General features: G+C 54.3%; 1 protein-coding gene across 2 annotated transcripts in view; it reads right to left on the bottom strand.

Moving 5' to 3' along the window:
- Positions 1 to 2546: 2546 nt before the first annotated feature.
- The window catches only part of BAHD1 (bromo adjacent homology domain containing 1), a 31540-nt gene continuing 20483 nt past the window's right edge, over positions 2547 to 13603 (bottom strand). The window contains exons 2-6 of one of the 2 annotated variants that reach the window (XM_027749367.2): positions 12154 to 12515; positions 10192 to 10351; positions 9167 to 9243; positions 7087 to 7178; positions 2547 to 5720 (exon numbers count right to left, since the gene is read on the bottom strand). In XM_027749367.2, coding sequence (XP_027605168.1) covers positions 5531 to 5720; positions 7087 to 7178; positions 9167 to 9243; positions 10192 to 10351; positions 12154 to 12515 — 881 coding nt within the window. In that variant the 3' untranslated portion in view covers positions 2547 to 5530. The remainder of the gene's footprint in view (positions 5721 to 7086; positions 7179 to 9166; positions 9244 to 10191; positions 10352 to 12153; positions 12516 to 13603) is intronic. The other variant, XM_027749368.2, reaches the window with a different exon arrangement.

Genomic DNA, 13603 nt, shown 5'->3' with positions numbered 1-13603 from the left:
GAGGATGTGAAATCCCTTCTCCCTGTGTGGCACTGACTGTGCCAGGGCTGGTCCCGCCCCTGGTGATGGCACAAAGCCCCCGCAGAGCTCGGTAGGGCTCATCCATCAGCAGGGACGGAGCCAGGCGAGCGCTGGAGTGCTCTGTCACCTTAATGGGATGCTCCAAGCTGCTCCCGTCCCTTGGCTCCGATGGATTCTGGCACAATTACACTCAGTTATAATTAGTGGCATTAAAGCAGCACTTAAACACAACCAGGAGCTCGTGGCTTTCGCTCCGGAGGGGGAAGACACTCCAGCCAGTCCTGGATGCTGCTCTGGATCTGCTTTGGCTGGGAGATGTGGGGAGTGAGGTGGGGAAGCCCCTGGACCTTGGAATATCTCCTACCCCCCAGTGTGCTCATCCCAGTGCCCGAACCTTATCTGAAGCCTCCGGAGGTGCCCACAGCCCCGACCGCTCCTTCCCAGTGCCCCAAGTGCCTCCTTCTCCCTGCAATTCCCTCAAGGCTGGTGATGCTCCGTCACCTCCAGACACTGCACGTGGAAATGAGGCAGATGTGACGCAGCAGGTCAGCTCTGCCAGGAACCTGAACCACCTCTGGGGATGGAAACCAGCCATGGAGCCACCGCGGGATCCCCAGCTGGCCAAAGCCGGGTGGGATTCCGGTGGCCACACACTTCCCAGCCGGGTGAGCCCACGCCTTCCCGATGCTCCAAGGACAACCTGTGGTCAGCGGGACCGTGCCGAGGTGGCAACAGGACATTCCTGGCAGCATCAGTCAGGATACAGGAGCAGTTTGCTGAACGTAGGATCCAGGAGAGCCGGATACGGCTCCGCGCAGCTCCCTCGGGTGGCAGATTCCAACAGTAAATCCAATTTTGTTTGACATTAATCCCAACTTTTCAGCCCCCCACAGATTATCCATTCGGTGATGGCTTGCCACGCGGGAAGAGCTGGGAAGGAAGAGCTTTTTCTCGGTTTTCTTTCCAACAGAGCCCTCCAAGAGAACATCCACATCTGGATAAGTGCCGGATCCGGCTGTGGTGCAGGCACAGGGCACAGGTTTCCACTCTCTTCCTGGCACCCACCTCACTGACACCTCAGGGCTGCTGAGTCACATTAAATCCCACTGGAAAATCTCAAACTGGTTCTTCAGCAGAAATCTCAGGCCACGGGTTCGGGAATATCGTGCTCAGTGACCCCCACACCGGCTCACAAATATAAATATAAACAAGGACAAGCTCCTTCCTCTCCTTGGGAGGATAATTCCCAGTTTAATTCACTTCATCACTGTGGTGGTTTCCTTTTTCAGGAATTCTCTTGGTTTTATCTGGCTTTCCAGGTTTGTACCTCTGCTGGCAGCTCCCTGCAAGGAGCTGTGCTGTGACATGACTGGGTGCAGGAAGGAAAAGACAGGGACCTAGCAAAATCCCTAATCCCATGAAGAAATCCAACCGGGAATTTAAGAACTGGTGTGATGCCAGCAGGGCTGCAATGGGACAGGGATCGAGGCAGCTCCGGAGCGGCTCCAGCTCACCCCGTGGGACCATCTCAGGATCTCCTGCTCTAGGCGATCCGGGAGCAAAAATGCTGCAAATCCCGGATGCAGCCGGCCGGGATCTGAGGCATGTTATGGATGCAGTTCCCATCCCCACCCCACAAGCCAGATGTGCCCCTCACTCACTTCTCTGTAATTAGGAGCTAATTCCATGCCAGATATTACTCTTCCCTTCTGCTCATTTTGTTCCCAGAACTCATCCCCTCCCTCCCCAGGCATCCAAGGGTCCACTCACGGCATTATGCATAGGAATAGCTGATTCCAAGGGTCACGTCACCTCCCCACTGCTTGGACATGTAGGGACGCCCAGCACAGCCTGGTCACAGGAAGGGCTCCGAGCCCCGACCAAGGTCCCCATGGTTTTGGGATGAATTCCCTGGGGTATTCACCATCCAGGGCTGCTCTGGCCGTGAGCACCCCCAGACAGCTCTCACCTGGCTGTAGCTGCAGACATTCCCATCAGGCAATCCCGATCCCCTTATCCCACTCCTCGCTGCGCCTTTTCGAGCGGGGTGACTCCTCTCTGCTCTCTTCCCACTTGGAATCCTCCTGGCTGTTTGGGATGTCTGTGCAGAATGCTTGTCCTTGGGGTGCCTGTGGCACTTGGTGCCCGGGGCTGGGACACTCCGACGGCAAGCGCTGACGGAGACAGCGCTCCAAGCAAGATGCTTTTCCAAAGCAACATTCCCAAGTGCTTCCCACAGGGTTCCTAAAGCCTAGCTGAAACAAGGTTCGCCACCACCACCTTCCCTGCCTGAGAAAACTCAAATATTCCACTGACAGCAGCTGTCAACAGCAGATTGGAAAAAAGGAAGTCAGTCCCTGCCCATCCTGCTGTCACTTGTTCTGTTTCCTTGGAAAACCCAACAGATTGCTCACCCCAAGGCCTGGAGCACCCAAATCTGCTCCCAAGCACTCCTAATTCCTGCAACCACTGGATCCAGGGGGGAAGAAGTTCAGGCAGGGACGGGAATAACAGCCCAGCACTGGTTTGTTTTCTAAATCAATACGGTTTTTCAAATTTATTTTTTAAGAATTACTTCTAATATATCTTTTTCACAGAAGGAGGGAATAGGGAATGTTCTCATTCCATCTGTAAACACTGAAATACAGATCTGGGAAACCAGGGAAGAGACACAAAAAAGTGCATTTTACAAAATTATCAACTAAAATATATTTTACATGTATTAACGCTTCGATTTAAATTCTACCGACTGCATTTTTTTTTCAGTTTCAAAAAATATTTCCATATCTAATAGATTAAAAAAGCAGGAAATCTTTTCATTAGGGATAAGACATTTCAATTCATTTACATGCTGTTTGCACAACAGCATCAGCAACCACGTGAACCTCAATGTCCATGGCCTAAAGCAGATTCAGCATGAGAAGAGTCAGGTTTGTCCTCTCCAGAGCCAGGTCGGAGCCCGTTCCGGACCCAGGGCAAGGATAATTTCTCTGCTACCTGGAGAGGAGCCAGGGCAAGGTGGGAGCAGGGAGAGAGGGGGCAGGAGGAGGAATTTCAGAGGTTCCAAGGCCCTGACTGCAGCAGTGCTCAGGTTCTCCCAGCCGGTGGGTCTCGCAGCATTCCATGTCCAATGGCACTGCCAGAGGGAAACAGCCACAGCAGCTCACCTGCTTCAGGCTGGGGGGCAAAGGAGTCCCCATGGAGCCAGACTGTGGATTTAGGGTTTCCCATCACCTCCTGCCCACCCTGGGGTGCAGCTGCTCCGCTCTGCCCTCACTGCTCTGCCCATTCCCTCCATGCCACAGGCAGGAGCAGCTCCGCTTCTCCAGCTTCCTCCCTCCCAGCTACGGGGAAAAACCATTCCATATCCTCCACCAGAAACAGCAGAGACCACGTCCTCCAACGCCTCCTTGCACCCCTTCATCCGACTGTCCCCAGAGTGCTGCCACCTCCCAGCCCAACACAGCCCCCCCAGTCATTCCAAGAGACCCCCAGTGCCAAGAGAATTGTTAAGGAGAGATCCGGGTGATCCCTTTGACAACAACAGTATCTTGAGGTATAAGTGAGAGAAGATGCTTCACCTGCCAATTTTTTGCTTGCACACCTGGGATCCCACCTGCCAGAGCCGTGTGTTCTCCCTGGGCTATGCAGGAGGGAATAAACAGGAATTTTCCAGCGGGAATCGCCCACCGGCAGCAGGGAGATGCCCACCCATCACGGTGGGTTCCAGGCTTGTCATCCCCACAAACCATCATCTCTGGACACAGTCCCCTCTTTGGTATGTAGAGCAAATCTCTGGAGAACTCCTGCATTCCCAGACTATTCCATGTAAGGGATTGGATGCTGTGGGGTTCTCTCTTCAGGCCGGGCAGGCGGGTGGCTGTCGGAGCAAGGAGACCAGCCCTGCATCCCGAGGGAATGCAGGGAATGCTGCTTCCACTGACAGGACAACATTAAAGCAGAATGGACGCTTCCACCACGGAACACCATTTCAAAAGCCCCAGAAGACTGGGAAAACGCAGATCCCTCATTTCAGTGGGCTGCTCCATCAGCAGGAATTGGGTGACACGGGCTCGGTTCTCCTTCTGTCCGGTAGTGCAATCTCGGGCTGGGCTCCCAGCTTGGGGCAGGGACTCCCCGGGATTTGACGCTGTCCTTTGGTTTGCTTTGGGATTAACTCCAAGTTGGCATTGAGATAAGCTAAGGGCTGTCTGGGATCTAAGGGCTGCCTGGGATCTAAGTGCCATCCGGGATCTGTACAGGTAAGGCAAGAGGCAGGACCTGCGGGGCTCGGGCCACATGGTCCATGCAAACCTTTCCCGATGCTCAGGTCCTTTCAGGAGCCACAAAGCCACTTTGGTGAGCCTGCTCGGACACCAGGATGAGTTTGGAGCAGGGAGGCTGCCAATGGCTTCAACAGCAGGCCCAGGATCAGGACAGTCACGCGGGGAGGGAGGGGAATTTAAACAAGCCAAAAACACACAAGAAAAGGGTTTGCCACTTCCCCCCTCTGGCTGCTTCCCACTGCACACACACACAGGGATAAGCAGGGACTGTAAATGACATTACAGGAAACAAACTGGGAAGGAAGGGGAAAACCCACGGCCCCCTGAGCCATCAGAGGAAGAGCAACACTCGGAAAAGAGGAAACGTGGTTCTCACTGGCAGAGCCCACGTTGTGAGCTCCAACCTTCTGAGCAACATGCACCAGTGGGTGCTGGGCTTTGGGAATGGGGCACGAGACCCTCTGGGCACAGTCAGGACACCTGGGACAGGCCCAGCTCTAACCCTGCACTGGGGTGTGACACCTGCAACCCTGGAAGCTCCCTCTGCTCCAAGCCCCAGTCCAGATGGTGAATCCTGGAGCAGCGAGGTGAGGGGAGGAGAAAGACAAGGGAGAACAGGGGCCACCTCTTCCCCTGATGGAGCAACACCTATCCAAGCATGACACAAGGCCACTCTGCATCCAGGCAGCTCCCAAAGCTGTATTTTGAAGAAGCTCTCACCCACTGAGAATCCTCAGAGTCTGTCCCTGTGGGACAAAGGAGACTCTCCTGTGCTCTGCCAAGGAACTGGGCTCGGTTCCCACCAAAACCCCCCGACCTGTCCCAGCCGGACTCAACGCTGCCCCGCCACATCCCTCCTGCACCTTCCCACCTCTCCCGACCGTGGCTCTGCATCGCTTCCTGCCTTTTATCCCCTGCCAACCTTACCAATAGATGCATCTCTAGATACATATATAGATATAGATTTATGTATGCAAATCCCTATATCTATATACATATATTTATTTTATACGTATATATTTTTCATTTATGCTTTTTTTAAACGAAGTGCTGTGCTTTCAACCGCTGCCTCCCCTCCGCGGGCTTCGCTCCTCTCGCGCGCTCCCGAGTCCCAGGACGGAGCGCTGGGCGCTCCCACCTGCAGCAGCACGAGGTGAGTCGGGAGTGCCCAAGTGTCCCGGACCATCGGCTCGTTCCCGCCGCGCTCCGGCGGAAGGAGGCTCCTACTGGGGGTTCTTCAGGATGCGCCCGTGCCTGAAGTCATAGACGTGACGACAGAGGAAAACCAGCTCGGGGTCCGTGTCCTCGGGCACCTTGCGGTGCAGAGGGGTGGAATACTCCTCCGAGGGAGGAACCATGATGGTTTTCCTGCCCGGGATCCCTTCGACTCGACGCTTTGCCAAGGCACAAAATCTGCAGGGCAATCGGAGCACAGGAGTTATCACGGAATCCTGGAATGGTCTGGGTGGGAAGGGACCTTAAAGCTCAGCCAGTATCACCCGCAGCCTTGGGCAGGGACACCTTCCACTAGCCCACGTTGCTCCAAGCATGGCCTTGGACACTTCCAGGGATGGGCAGCCACAGCTTCTCTGGGCAACCTGTGCCAGGGCCTCACCACCCCCACCGGGAAGGATTTCTCCCCCCACCGGGAAGGATTTCCCCCTAATATCCAATCTAACCCTTCTCTCTGTAAGTGTGAAGCCAGTCCCCCTCGTCCTGTCATTCCAGGCCCTTGTAAATAGTCTCTTTCCATTTTTCCTGTTGGCTCCTTCAGGTACTGAAGGGGCAATTAAGTCACCGTGGAGCCTTCTCTTCTCTAGGCTGAACAATCCCAATTCTCTCAGCCTTTCCTCGCAGCAGAGCTGTTCCATCCTCTGATCACCTTGGTGGCCTCCCCTGGACTCACTCCCACAGGTCCACATCCTTCCTGTGCTGAGGACCATGAACTCAGTCCCTCTCCTGCTGTCTGTGACCTGCTGGAAGCCACAACCATGGCTCCCAAGGATAAGGGGGAAGGGATGGAGTGTGAAGGAGAACAAAGCTTTGTTCAAGGAGAACTCCTGCTTTCCATCCCCCCCGAGCAGCACAAGTTTATATTTCCATCCTGGCGCATGTTGTACAGCACCAAAGATGACAACAAGTGACCCCCCTGTTTTTACTGCTCACATACAAGAACCAACACTTGGGAGCCCCTCGATGGGAGCATGAGAGGCTGGGGAAGGGGCTGGAGCAGCAGGAGTGGCTGAGGGAGCTGGGGGGGCTCAGCCTGCAGAAAAGGAGGCCCAGGGGGGACCTTCTGGCTCTGCAAGTCCCTGACAGGAGGGGGGAGCTGGGGTGGGGTCGGGCTCTGCTCCCAGGGAACAAGGGACAGAATGAGAAGAAATGGCCTCAAACTGTGCCAGGGGAGGTTTAGGTTGGATACTGGGAAAATTCCTTCATGGAAAGGGCTGTCCAGCCCTGGAACAGGCTGCCCAGGGCAGTGTGGAGTCCCCATCCCTGGAGGGATTTAAAAGCCATGTGGAGGAACAGTTGGAATTGACCATCTCCAAGGGCTTTTCCAACCCAAACGATTCCATGATTCTCCACAACCCACACCCAAAGAATCCGCCGTGGGAGAAGCCCTCAGCCTGCAGCAGAGCGAGCGTCACTCCCCCAGCTCTGCCCCACCACAGCCTGCAGGGCCGGGATGGACAGTCGGGATGGCTGGAAACGGGAAGAGCGAGAGGAGCTGGAGGCAGGGGAGGTTTTGGAAGAGCAGCAGGTCCAGAGCTCCACCTACCTGCAGTACTCTGCGAAGGTCAGCACGTAGCACTTCTCCTCGATGCAGGCGACGCTGTTCTCGTCCTGGTGCCGGGACGCAAAGATCTCGTTCTGCAGGAGGGAGGGAAGGAAGGAAGGAAGAGGTCACCCCGCCGGCCAGGACCAGCCCCACACATTCCCCCAGCCCCTCACCGGGGAGTCAAAGCACGCCGACAGCAAACACTCTAAATTTAGGGCTAATATTCCACACAACCCGGACACCTTCCATGTGTTCCTGTGCACCAGAGTTTTATCCATCAACACGTGAGCGAAGCAGAGTCTCCCATCATTTATCTCTGCCCAGCGCACACTCTGTGAGGCCTAGTGCCCAAATCCCAGGCATTTCCAATGTTACAAAGCTCTCCAGCAGCAAGGTCACAGCCAGCTGCACCCCTCAGCCTCCCCTGTCCTCCCGGATTCTCTAATCCACCTCTATATCACAGCTAAAGGAATCCCTTCCTCATCCCAATTCAATTAAAAAGGCTACTTTAGTGAGAGAAACAGCAAGTCTTTTCTGGAATCATGGAATAGAATCCTGGAATGGTTTGGGTTGAAAGAGGCCTCAAAGCCCATCCAGTTCCACCCCCCTGCCATGGGCAGGGACACCTTCCACTAGCCCAGGTTGCTCCAAGCCCTGTCCAACCTGGCCTTGGACACTCCCAGGGATGGGGCAGCCACAGCTTCTCTGGGCAAACTCCCCTTCATTTTTTCCCAGAGTAATTTAGGGAACTTGGCTCTGCAGCAGGCAGGATTAGTTAAATATGGGGCAACCTGGATGGAGCCACTGGAAAGAATTCCAGGTGCGGTTAGATCAGCATTCCCAGAGATGATGATCTCTGGGAATAAGGATTCCCTGCAGGCTCCGTTTCTGCTCCCAGCCCCGAGGAAGGAGGCTGGAAGGGAAGACTCACAAAAGGGTGACCATTTGGGGACAGGGTTGATGAGGGACACTGGGAATGCCACACCTTCCTTCTGCACCTTGGGGTTCTGGTTTGCTCCTTAAATTAAAACTCCCTGAGCCACCTCTGGCAAGCCCAGCCCAGCCCTCAGCTCAAGCTCTCTCTCGTTTGAAGGCCTGTGTAATTAAGCAGGTTTGCAAAAACCTGGCTTAATTGCTCCTGGCATTCTCCCTGGACTAAAGTGCAACTGGATACACTCACCTTCTGTTTATAAAGTAGCACATTTTGGTTTAGAAACTCACCTGTGCCCTGCAAACCAGGCAGGTGCAATTCCCTGGCTGCTCCCCAGTCCTGCTCTCACCCCCTCCCCCCCTTTCTATCTAAAAAAGGAATAAAAACGAGAAAAGCACCAAGTATTTAAAACTGTGTTGAAAACAGCAGTAAATTCTCCATTCCCAGGTAAAACCAGCTTGTTCTGTCACCCAACACAAGCCCATGCAAAGCAGAGCAAGCCTTGAAGTCACAGTGATTCACATGTTTTTCCTTTGAAAAGCAACTCCATTATCCTGGCACGGCATCCTTGAGCCAGACTTTAGTTCTCCTCATAAACCTCTACAGGGCAAGGACGATGCACCCACGTTCCTGCACAAAACTAACTCGCTTTTCAGAAGCAGATTAAGGGATTTATTAAAAGGCAGCACATGGTACAGGCACTCCAGTGTCCTGCAAAATGGCAGCAGGAGCATGGAGCTCTGTGGGAATTAGAACAGCCTTTTGGAACAGCATCTGATCTTGATTCAGCAGAAACTCACTCTTCCTTACTCCTAAGGTAACAGCCAAAGTGACTTTTCAGTTAATACACGGAATTTTCTCAGATTAAAGGGAGAAACACTAAAACTCAGCAGAGTAGACCCCGTAAGGAACACAACAGCTTCTGTCAGAGCCCAGAGTTTCTCCACAGGACACTAAATTTGGGGGAAAAGCCCATCTATAGGACACCACCGCTGGACACATCTGGCAACAGCTGCACCACAGCCAAGAGAGCTCTGTTTGCACTCAGTCTGATGCCACCCAGGAATGCAGGGAGATGCTTGGGGTGATCCCCTATTCCCACAGGAACACAGCCATGCCGGGATGCCCCCGGCCCGGATCCGGACTCACCTGGTGCATGCTGGGGTTGCGGCCTCCCTGAGTGTGCTCTGGTCTGTAATACCACAGGAGGCTCATCATCAGCTCCCCTGCAACAACACCCATCCAAACACGTCAACCCGCAGTTTTCTGGGAGCGTTTTCCCACCAATTCTCAGCTGCCTCCATTCCCACAGCGCCCAGGGAGAGGCAGCTGTGAGAGATAAATATTTCATGCTGAACTAGGTGTCCTTTTGTTACAGCCTGGAGTCGGTCACGTGGCTTTCCCACTACACCTTCACCTCCTCCTTCTTGTAGGATCCAAAGGGGTCAGTTGGGCCCAAAAAACCCCCAAGGGATTAAAAAAAAAAAAATAAAAAAAAAATCAAACGTTTCCACCTGGAAAAAGAATCCACTCAGCACACAAGCTGGAAAAGATGCTCATCCAAAGGTGGGAACTCGCAGCGTTGACTCCCAGGTTCAGGTCAGAACTGCTGCTGTGATGACATGACCAGGATGGGCCTCACCACACCTGGATTTATGTCTTTTACATGGAATTTCTTAGGATTTTTTTTTATTTCCTTTTTAAGGAAGACTTGCAGTTTACAACATTTAGCTCATTCTCCTTGGCTCAGGTATTGCCAGTCCTCAGCATAAACCCCCACTGCTCCCATCACCACCTCTACGGGGGTCCACCAGGAGCTGCTGTGGAACAGTCCCTGCTCCCACCAGCTCCCAGCCCAGATGTTGGATTGGAGCAAAAAGCAGCTCCCCAAAGTTTGCTGCAGTGGAATAATAAGGGAGATGGCTGCTAAGATGGGCACTTGGCAGATATTATGTGCTTTCACATCCAGCAAGATTTCCATTATCAGTCCCAGACTAGTGATTAAGGAGCATTTCAGTTCCTGGAACAATCCAAACGGAATCCACGGAGCTCATCTCCTCTCCATCCCCTGGTACCCTTCCAAGCCTGCAGCTCTCCCCAGATCCATCCCTTCCCTGCTTCCAGCCCGCTCTGCGGAGCACAGAGGCAACACAGGCTCTCTCCTGGCACAGTACCTGTCTTGGGGTCTTCCCACAGCGCCGATATCTTGGCGACGTAGGGCATGGATTTCTTGCGGGGCCCGGATTTGAGGAGCACGGTGTCGCGCACCCGGATGATCTCCCCGTCCCTCTCCACGGCCTGGTAGCTCTTGCGCATGGCTGGCTCGGGCTCGTTCTGCAACACACAAACCACAGCCTGGGGTTTGCTCCCCCAGTCCAAGACTCCTTTTTTCCTCCTGTGAATTCCAACCTAAGCCTCCTCAGGGCTCAGCGCTCCCGCTCCAACAGATCTCCAGGAGAAGTCACGCAGCGTAAGATGCCGCTTGTGGCGTCTCTGTTCCCACCAGGTTGGTTCCTAACACCAAAGATCAGGCCAAACGAGCTACTTTTTCAATGGGTTGGGCATTCACAGGTAAAGGGAGGTCGCTGAGGACCAGCATCCAAGTGCTCCAGGCCACACACTTCCAAATAAACCAAACCCCAGCTATTCCTCCTACATCGTGCTGGGAGCAAGGAGCAGGACATCATCAGCAGGACAGCCCTTCTCACTGAAGGGAATACTCTTATTTCAAATTAAAACACATTTGCTCCTCCCATTCTGCATGAAAAACCACCATCTTCAGGAAAGTCACCTTTTCACCTGCCTGTCTGGAGGGCACGGACAACTAGGTGTGTTTTGAGTGCTGTGTGTTTGCCTGACACAAATATTGTCAGGAAACCAACAAAACATGAAATATTTGACACGAACAGGGCAGGGATTGGCAGGGAGGCCGTGGCACAGAGTTTTCCTTAGTGGGATTACTAAATATTCCTTTGTACCCCCTGACAGTACAAAACAATCACTTTTGGGACTGTAAACTGGGGGCTTTCAGTTTGGTTTTGCTCTGAATTTCATTTCAGAACACCTGAGCAGGATGGTTTGACCTCCTGCCACATCTCCCAGGCAGGACTGGCAGCATTTTAAGGAGATTAAGGCCACGCTGCTCCTTTGGGGTGTTACAGCCTGAGGGATGTAGGCACAAGGCCAGTCCCTGCCCTTCACAGCTTCATCCTGGCACCTGTGCTCAGCCCCAAGAGCTGCAGCTCCAAAACCTGCCCTGGCTGATGCTCTCAGCAGCCCAAGGCTGGGCCACCACAAAGCAGCAGCACAGACCCCGCCTGGCCTGCAGCTCTCCCTTCCTCTCCCTCCTGCTGGCATTTACTGCACATCCAACCTCATCCCACCTTCCCAGACACCACGTGGGGCCGCATTTCAAGCTTTTATGTTTTAATAAGATGAAGGATATTGCCTTCTCCCTCAACTGAAGTGGACTTTACTGGAGTTAATTGAATTCCCTGGCAGGAAATCTCCCATCTTACAGGAGCCAGACTCTGCCCCTCAACACAACAAATGGGAAAGTACAGACAAGTAATCCCCAGAGGAGTGACCTGCTGTGCCACCGTGTAGGTTACAAGAGAAGGGAGTTTGGGGTGCTGGAAAAATTCCATCTGGGAGCAGGATACTGCCTCAATCCTCTGTGCTCAAGGATACTCCTGTGGGGCTACAGACCAATCAGTGAGAACCACCTGCCTTGAAGCCTGCCCCTTATAATGAGGGTAAAACATCCCTCACCTTCTCAGACAGGTTTGCCCTACCCAGGAGGAAGAAGGACGATCCCTGTAGGAGGGACTCCCACGTGCCACAGGTGCCACCCTTGCACATGCCAGAGCCGGGAGGATCCGGCAGCTCGGCGTTCCAGCTGAGCCCAGCACAGGAGCAGCAGGTTCTCCTCCCTTTCCAAACCCCTGCCACGCAGGGGGCACTCAAGAGAACAAACCCAGCAGCAGCTCTGCTCCCGCTCGGAATTCCTCCGAGAGGTTCCGGCTGGCACCCGGCGACCATCTCCAGCCTGAAGCCAGACCCAGACCCCTCCAGCCTTTGTGCCCTCAATCCCTGAGGGTGCACAAGCCCCCCTGGCTCCAGCACTCCAGACCTACCACGACGTAGACGGCCTTCTCACAGGCCGTGCCCACGGGGATCCAGCCGTTGGTCGCCCTGCGCCGGCTGATCCGCTGCTGCTTGGGGTGGGAATGCGCTCCCGCCGCTTTGCTGTTGGAGGCGTGCAGGCAGCCCGGCGTGTTCCTCAGCCCGGACTTGGAGCCGCTGGGGGGCTTGGAGCTCTGTGGACATTCTCGGGCCATGGTCTGAGGGTCAGAGTTGGGGGTCTGCAGGTGAGGGACGGGTTCTGCAGCCGGTGGCACGCTGGGAACGGGACATCCTGAGAGCGGGTGGGCAGGAGAGGCGGGGTGTCCTGCCACCGGGATTGTGAGGTTCAGCTGGTCCAGAGACTTGCAGCCTTCTGACGGAAGGGAAGAAAAGAGACACAGATCTCACCTGAAACATAAAGCAACTACACAACCAAGACCGTCCCGAACCGCAGCTGCGTTCCCCCGAAATTCCCCGTATTGCATTACAGCAGTAAAGACTCTCCACGTTGTAATTCCATTTTGCACTGTCACTGGATCCTAACAGCAAAGCCATTCCCGAGCCTGCGTGCTCCAGTGCTCTGCCGATGACACTGCACCACAACAAACCCAGCTGAATCCCAAGGAACGCCAGCCAGGAATACACACAAGGCTGGCCAGTGTCCAAAGCAGCTCCAGCCTGTCAATATGTGTAAAAGAAATAAAAGGCTTATGGGAACGATGGGAAGGATTAAGTCGCAGTAGCAGCAGCAGCCAGCTCCTTCCAAAAGGCCAAATTCTACTAATCAGGGAAAATTGAGACGGTTCTCCAAATTAAGTCCAGAAAGAGAAAACAAGGTGGAACAGAACTGCAAGATGCTGCACCCTCAGCAAAACCGTGTCCCTGCAGCAGACACAGGAACCACAACAGGTTGGAATTCAGCTGACGCTGCCTCTCGGAGCATCCCAGAGCACCTCGCTCCGCTCAGGAGTCACAAACAAGCCTCAACCCAAGCCGACGGAAGAGCCAGTCAGATTGGAATTACCTCCTGTCAGCAGGAAAAAGCCTCCTGGACCCATGTGTGACGCCTCTCTGTTCCCTAACCCTGAGTGTGCTTTTTGGGGTGACCAAAGGGCAGCTCCGGGCGGGCTCCAGGATTTGCCTTAGACTGGAGCGTGTCCCTGCGGAGCTGCTTACAAACGGGAAGGGGAAAATCCATCCCAAGTCAAGCCAAAAAACTGCTGAGAGCCCTCGGAGAGACGGGAAGTTGTTGCCTCCTGCCTCCCCACTGACCCTCCCTGAGGGGCTGCAATGGAGCTGTGTCAGGGATGCCATGGACCACTGTCACTGTCACCAACCCTGAGCGGCAAACGCCACAGGAACTCGCTGGAGAGCATGGACACCAGGATGTGGGCGCTGGCAGGCACAGGACCACAGAGCAGGGAATCACCTCTCAGGTATTCTGCTTTAAAAAGCAGTTTT

The sequence above is a fragment of the Pipra filicauda genome, unplaced genomic scaffold, assembly GCF_003945595.2.
Source record: "Pipra filicauda isolate LSUMZ 115617 unplaced genomic scaffold, ASM394559v2 scaffold463_size517996_pilon, whole genome shotgun sequence".
Classification (NCBI taxonomy): Eukaryota; Metazoa; Chordata; class Aves; order Passeriformes; family Pipridae; genus Pipra; species Pipra filicauda.
The sequence above is the reverse complement of the archived record's forward strand: the minus strand, read 5'-3'. Positions and strand labels throughout refer to the sequence as shown.